The sequence below is a fragment of the Scylla paramamosain genome, chromosome 5, assembly GCF_035594125.1.
Source record: "Scylla paramamosain isolate STU-SP2022 chromosome 5, ASM3559412v1, whole genome shotgun sequence".
Taxonomy (NCBI): Eukaryota; Metazoa; Arthropoda; class Malacostraca; order Decapoda; family Portunidae; genus Scylla; species Scylla paramamosain.
The window spans coordinates 36,300,056-36,307,555 of record NC_087155.1 but is presented as its reverse complement, the minus strand read 5'-3'; the positions used below and the strand labels follow the sequence as shown (position 1 = coordinate 36,307,555).

The window sequence follows — 7,500 nt, the reverse complement described above, 5'->3', positions numbered from 1 at the left end:
TGTGTAGCTTCATCTAGAGTCCTTTTGAAATAGTGGTGCTGAGATGTTTCAGAGCATAGGCCTTAGATATGTGAAAGGTGTATAATATTCGATTTTGGTTCTTGAGCTATGATAGTATTAGCCACAAACACTTGGTTACTTTCATGTCTGTAGCAGTACTGTTGTCTGCACTGTTTACCACCACAAAGACTGAGGTGTGGTGGTTTAGAGCGGCTGTCTCAACTTGGTGCCACAGCTGCACAGGAGGGCATGGCATAGCTAGCTGGACAACATCACAGACTGGTGTGTCTCCCGGCAGCTCTGGTGGGGCCACAGAATGCCAGTGTACCACATTACTGCAGCAGATGGCGAGGAGGTGTGGGTGGCGGCTGCTCGGAGGAGGATGCAAGGCGGAAGGCTGTGGAGAAGGAAGGTGTGTGTGTGTGTGTGTGTGTGTTTACCTATTGTTAGTTTGGATGGTCTGATATATGGCAGAAATTTTACTTTTTTATTGTTTTTCCTTCAGTTGATATACTTTCTTTGTGTTGTATCTCCTAGTGTTCCTATTATCAGTATTACCTTGGGGTAAAGCTGTACCAAATTGTAGTTTTTCTGTACAGTTGAGGTGCAGTCCTTGTCTGTATCACCTTTATTAACCTACTCTGGGTTCCCTTCTATATTTCTGTGAGGAAAAACTGCATTATTTTATATCATTCAAGTGTGTGTGTGTGTGTGTGTGTTTTGTGTGTCTGTCTGTCTGTCTGTCTTATTTTATTCTAATTGGATGACCTGACTTGACCTGAATATAAGGAGAAGGAGGAGGAGGAGGTAGAAGAAGAAAAGAAGAGGAGGAAGAGGATGATAAAGAGAAAGTGTGTGTGTGTGTGTGTGTGTGTGTGTGTGTGTGTGTGTGTGTGTGTGTGTGTGTGTGTGTGTGTGTGTGTGTGTGTGTGTGTGCGTGCGCAAACCCTCATTAAAAAAATAAACTTCATGTAGCAATAGATGAATAAAAGTCTTGACGGCTACGTTAATAATCGCAACTTTCCGTCTTCACCCTGTGCTCCTCCCCAGGCACACCCTTGACCTCCATGTCCACCCAGCAGGAGGAAGATCTGGACACCTGTTTCTCCTCTGGCCTCTCCCTTTGCCTCGCTGGGCTGGCCGGGTCAGGGGAGGGGAGAGACCATGCCTGACCTTGCTCGCTTCTACGCAACGACCTTGAAGACGAGTCACGGCATCCTCTTGTGGGTGGCTCAGGTGGTCATGCCGGGACTCGACTTGACGGGGAGGCTTTCCTTTGAGGTGAGGTCGTCTGGGTCTTGGTCTCCTGGTTCTGTCCTCTCTTATTAATCTTGTTTTTGTTCCTTTGTCTTATGTATTATCACAAACTCTGGTAACTAATTGTAGGCGTGTAATTAGTCCATATATTCATTGGTATATAACTAAAATATCTGTTAATACTGTAAACTCTAGCATTACTAATCGTTTGATAAAAAGATGCAGATTTCAGAAGGCTAATAATGTTTATAGATGGCGATAGACTGAAAGAATTGACTACCTGTGTGTTACCTCTCCTTCCTCTTATGTAACGTGATATTAATTGTTACCAGTATTGCCTGTGTTATATCACCTGTGTTATATGACCCTCCCTCCCCAGACTGTGCTGCTGCATGGCCTCCAGGGTGATGGTGGCGGCCACAAGACGTCCAAGTCCTGGGGCAGTGTGATAAACCCCCTGGATGTCATCAGTGGGGTGTCCCTGGAGGTGTGTGACTTGCTGGTGCTGTGTATTCTGTACTGGTGTTCATTGGCTGTGGTGAGCAGTACCTTGACAGCAGGTGATACATGAATATTTGTTAAAGCCTCTTACCAAGTGTATTTTTTGAAGGAATGATGTAAAGAGAGAGAGAGAGAGAATTTTTGAAGGAGCTAAAGAGAGAGAGAGAATTTTTGAAGGAGCACTAAAGAGAGAGAGAGAATTTTTGAAGGAGCTAAAGAGAGAGAGAATTTTTGAAGGAGCACTAAAGAGAGAGAGAATTTTTGAAGTAGCTAAACAGAGGGAGAGAGAATTTTTGAAGGAGCACTAAAGAGAGAGAGAGAATTTTTGAAGGAGCACTAAAGAGAGAGAGAGAATTTTTGAAGGAGCACTAAAGAGAGAGAGAGAGAGAGAGAGATTTTTAGATATGATGTCAAAAATTGTGTTTATAATTCTGTTTTCTCTCTTTTTTCCTTCTTTTCATCTCTTCCCTTTTCTTCCTTTCCCTCTTCTCTACTTCAATTTTCCTTTTCATCTGTGTTCTCTGTTTTTCACCACATTTCATCTCTTCCCTCCTCCCTCACACCCTCTTACCCTCTCACCACCCCCTCATGTCCTCAGGTACTGTGCGAGAGGGTGGAGGGGACCCTGAATGCAGAAGAGGTACTCGCTTGTCTCGTATGAAGTCCCCCACAGGCATCCCAGAGTGTGGAGCTGATGCCCTTCGCTCCACCCTGTGCTCCACCAGCTTCAGGAGTCAGTGTGGCATAGATAGATGTGGATGACTGTGGTGTCTTGTCTTGTGTGGAGTTACAAGGTTGGTGTATGGATGGGTAAGTGAAGTAGAGATAAGATTTTAATTAGTGGTTTTGTAAGATTAGGTAGGAGTGCTGTTCGTCTTCATCAAGGGCTGACGTGTTGTGTGTTGAGTGAATGAGGCTGAAAATTGTGTGTTTTGGTATATGTAGGAGATAAGATTTTAATTAGTGGTTTTGTAAGGTTGGGTAGGAGTGCTGTTCGTCTTCATCAAGGGCTGACGTGTTGTGTGTTGACTGAATGAGTGAATGAGGCTGAAAATTGTGTGTTTTGGTATATGTAGGAGATAAGATTTTAATTAGTGGTTTTGTAAGGTTGGGTAGGAGTGCTGTTTGTCTCCATCAAGGGCTGACGTGTTGTGTGCTGAGTGAGTGTTTAAATATATTTGTAGGAGATAATATTTTAGTGGTTCTTTTCCCCAACAAGGGTTAACACATTGAAAGATTGTTGTGGGTGAGAGTAACGGTGAAAGTTGTGTGCCTTGTCTTGGTACATGTAAGAGATAAGCTTATAATAAGTGTATTTGTAAGGTTAAGACAGTAGTGCTTCTCTTCCCCAACAAAGGTTAAGGTGTTGAAAGAGTGTTGTGAGTGTGAGGTGAGTGTGAAAGCTGTGTGCCTTGCCTTGCTATGCGTTTGTATATTTCTCATAGCACTTTCCTGCCAGACCACCTGTGTGTGTGTGTGTGTGTGTGTGTGTGTGTGTGTGTGTGTGTGTGTGTGTGTGTGTGTGTGTGTGTGTGTTATATATAAAATGCAAATAAATAACTACATTTCTCGACTGATGGGAGAAACACACTTTTAAAAGGCTCTATTCAAAGTAGCACAGGTTTTTAAGGATGTTTTTATTGTTTTAGTGACAAATTAACAACATTCCTACATTACTGTCAGGAGAAACACTCAAGAAAACCTCTGCTAATCATCTTTGTGGCCTTTGGAATCAATTGTGAGAGAGAGAGAGAGAGAGAGAGAGAGAGAGAGAGAGAGAGAGAGAGAGAGAGAGAGAGAGAGAGCTAAACCAATTCAACTTGATATGAGAGAAAATCTAATTATCTTCCATTCCCACAGAACCGTCACCCCAAACAATGAGTGGTGGAGGGTGCGTTCTGCGTTGACAGCCAGCATGAGCGGTGACAGGAGGTGTGTGAGACGCATGACAGCTTTAGTGACAAGTTCATGCAGGCAGTGGTGCAATATTATTCCCTCAGCACTCTCATTCACTTTGAGGGCTTGGAAACCACAGTGCCTTCAGATTTGTGGAGAAGTGTGTGTGTGTGTGTGTGTGTGTGTTTTTGATAGTTATATTAGTTGTTTAAATCATGCTGGGCTAATATCTATCCCTCTATCAATGTGTTTATGTGTGTGTGTGTGTGTGTGTGTGTGTGTGTGTGTGTGTGTGTGTGTGTTAGTTATATTGTTTAAATCATGCTGTGCTAATATCCATCTCTCTATCAATGTGTGTGTGTGTGTGTGTGTGTGTTTACCTATTGCACGAGACAGGGGAAGAGGGAAGAGGAGGAGAGGAGAGGTGCTTGGGAGATGAAAATGTATGTGTGTATGTGTGTATGAATATTTTCCCTATCATACACAAAAACACCCTTGAAATCCTATATATAATTTGCCATAGAACACGCTTACTCTCTCCCACGTGCCCACTCCCTCTCTCCCACCCTCTCACCTCCCACACACCTGTATACCGCGTCCTGCAGCCTCAATGCACTCACCCCTTCTTTTCCAGCCATGGGTGCCTTGCCTCCTCGCACCACCACCACAAGCACCACCACTCCTGCCATCACCTACAAGGGGGAGACTGTGATGTGGCTGCAGGTGGATAGGTGAGGCATTGTTCTGGTGTTGGTGTGTGGTGTAGCATTATCTTGAAATCCACAGGCCTTCCACAGCCTTCCCACTGGTCTCCTTGTCCTGTCCTCCTCCACACAGCATCCACAGGCCTTCCACAGCCTTCCCACTGGTCTCCTTGTCCTGTCCTCCTCCACACAGCATCCACAGGCCTTCCACAGCCTTCCCACTGGTCTCCTTGTCCTGTCCTCCTCCACACAGCATCCACAGGCCTTCCACAGCCTTCCCACTGGTCTCCTTGTCCTGTCCTCCTCCACACACCATTCACAGGCCTAACCTAACCAACCTAACCTAACGTAACCTAGCCTAACCTAACTTAACCTAACTTATCCTAATCTAACCTCACACCCACAGGTTCGGAGGCCTCCAGAGAGCTGCCCAGAGTGAAGCTTGTGGTATAGAGGGACAGCTGCTGATTATCAAGCTTATGGAGTGACTGGAAGAAAGTGGGAGGAGCCTGGAAGGAGTGGTGGAGGTACAGTACTTGGAGAAAATCCCTCCACCATGACGACTGGGTGTCTGCTGTACAGTCCACCGACCAATGGTGAGAGAGAGAGAGAGAGAGAGAGAGAGAGAGAGAGAGAGAGAGAGAGAGAGATTATTATTATAGTTTATTGACAGAATTTTGCGATTACAAGAAGCTTAAAGTAAAAATCATTTCACTAAAAGAGAGAGAGAGAGAGAGTCTTGATAGAGAGTCTTGATAGAGAGAGAGAGAGAGAGAGAGAGAGAGAGAGAGAGAGAGAGAGTCTTGATAGATAATATTGAGCACAGTCTTCACCGCTGGGTCGACTGTGGGGGCTGCGCTATTCCGGTTGGTGGCCGGTTGGTGGCCGTGGCTGTTCACGCACTAGCTCTTGCTGTGGCTGGCATGCTGTTCTGTCCTCTCTTGTTCCAGGAATTGCTGTCTGAGGTGTGTGTGTGTGTGTAGAAGCCACCATCATCAACCACAGCAGGTGATAATGATGTTTCCTGCTTTCATCCTCATTGGGGCTAGCCAGACCAACTTGGGGCTGTACTGGGGTGACGCTGTGTGCCTCAGGTGTATCTGGAGGGCTGAGATAGTGAGAAGGTAACAATTAAAAAGGACTAGTGTACACTTAAACCATTACAAACACTATGTAATGCTGGTATACACACACAAACACTGGTTTACACATAGAGACATATACAAACACTTGCTATGGTTTGTATACTCTTAGAAACACACATAAACTCTTAATAAGTCTAGTATACACACAAACTTGTATACAAACACTAGTATATATTTAGAGACACGTCCAAATCTTTGCTAAGTCTGATATAAACACACAAACACATAAGAGATGCTGGTATATGCTTGGAAATCTATACACACATTAGGTAAGACTAGTATACACAAATCTATACATATATTAGGAATTTATTGAATGATTGAGATGATTAGTACTCTCTCTCTCTGTCTCTCTCTCTCTTTCTCTTTCTCTTTCTCTTTCTCTCATATCCTTAGTCTGTCTCTCAAATTTTCTCTTTTAATCTCTCCCTCTCTGTCTGTCTGTATCTCTGTCTGTCTGTCTGTCAGTCTGTCTGTCTGTCTGTCTGTCTGTCTGTCTGTCTGTCTGTCTGTCCCACACTTCAATACACCCTTCCTGTCTTCATACACCTTAGTACACCCTTTCTGTCTGCCCCTATAGCTTAATACACCCTGTATCACCCTTGCATCTCATTAAACTATCCCTATTTGTCCATCTCAATAAACCCTGTCTAATTTCCCTGTCTAGCTGTTTGTCTCATCTTATTACACCCTGTCTCTCCCTGCTTCTTGTTGCATCCTTCCTTTCCCCTACTCCTCAATACTCCCTTCCCACCCTGTGTCATGTGTATATATTTAAATATTTATATTCATTTGTGGCATTCTTCATGTGTTTTTGGGGTGTTTTGAGTGTGTTTGGGTGTGTTTTGGGGTGTTTTGGTCAGTTTTGGGTGTGTTTTGGGGTGTTTTGGGGTGTTTGGGTGTGTTTTGGGGTGTTTTGGGTGTGTTTTGGGGTGTTTTGGACAGTATTGGATGAGTTTGGGTGTGTTTTGATGTGTTTTCGTCAGTTTTGGGTGTGTTTTGGGGTGTTTTGGGTGTGTTTTGGGGTGTTTTGGTCAGTTTTGAATGTGTTTGGGTGTGTTTTGGGGTGTTTTGGTCAGTTTTGATGAGTTTGGGTGTGTTTTGGGATGTTTTACGTGTTTTTTTTTGGTATTTTAAAGGAGTTTGGGTGTGTTTTGGTGGCTAGGGGTGTGCTGTGGGTGGATAAGACTGTTTTTGGGTGTTTAAGGTGGGTGTGCATGTGTTTTGGGGTGTTTTGGATGTGTTTTGGGGTGTAGAGAGATAGACGTGATGTGTGCAAGGTGCCTCAGTCCCTGGATGGGTGTAGCAGTACGTGGTGGTGCTGTCTGGGTCTCGTGGTGTGGGAGTGCATGGAAAGGAACAGATAATTTAGGGCAGTTTATCATATTTAATTATTTTGTTTATTAATTTATTTACTATTATCATTATTTTTTATTGTTTTTAATTAAAGGGGGTTAATTTTTACGTTCATCTTTTGTGTTCAGGAGTGGTTAGTGCTATTGACAAAAAAGGGAGATCGTTTTATTTTTTAGTGTGGAAATTGTCGCAGTTTGTCAGGTGTTGATTGGTGTTGAGAGTCGCAGGTCCCGTCTCGCCCTCTGTCATAAAATAAACAATAAAGGGTTGATTTTCGCTGATAGTTTATTTCCTTTAACGTAAACATGTAATGATATAGTTTTGTCTGTGTCTCCTGATGGTATGGCACTCTTGGCTAATATTTAACTAATTATATTCATGTCATTATCTGAATAACTAATAACAATTCACTATCCTGCATGTACTGTCAAGTCTATCGAAACATCAGCACGTCAATTGAGAGTCATGGATTTCAAGAGATTCCGATTTATTGCTGCTTCCTTCTCAATTTTAATAGTTCAGATAGACATTGCGTGTGGGGCACTGCTATTTACGAAGAACTGGAGGGTCACAGAAAGAAACGGATGTTAAGAGAGAGAGAGAGAGAGAGAGAGAGAGAGAGAGAGAGAGAGAGAGAGAAT

The 7,500-nt window shown here is 43.6% G+C and overlaps 1 protein-coding gene across 10 annotated transcripts in view; it reads left to right on the top strand.

The window, feature by feature from the left end:
* LOC135100904 (valine--tRNA ligase, mitochondrial-like) overlaps positions 1 to 4,805 on the top strand; it is a 100,567-nt gene extending 95,762 nt beyond the window's left edge. For 4 of the 10 annotated variants that reach the window (XM_064004458.1, XM_064004459.1, XM_064004460.1 and 1 more), the window contains 7 exons: positions 244 to 412; positions 1,080 to 1,281; positions 1,637 to 1,817; positions 2,357 to 2,491; positions 3,619 to 3,690; positions 4,289 to 4,385; positions 4,765 to 4,805. In XM_064004458.1, coding sequence (XP_063860528.1) covers positions 244 to 412; positions 1,080 to 1,281; positions 1,637 to 1,817; positions 2,357 to 2,491; positions 3,619 to 3,665 — 734 coding nt within the window. In that variant the 3' untranslated portion in view covers positions 3,666 to 3,690; positions 4,289 to 4,385; positions 4,765 to 4,805. Of the gene's footprint in view, positions 1 to 243; positions 413 to 1,079; positions 1,282 to 1,636; positions 1,818 to 2,356; positions 2,569 to 3,618; positions 3,691 to 4,288; positions 4,386 to 4,764 lie in introns of those variants that run through there. The other 6 variants (XM_064004462.1, XM_064004464.1, XM_064004463.1 and 3 more) reach the window with 6 other exon arrangements.
* Positions 4,806 to 7,500: the final 2,695 nt, after the last annotated feature.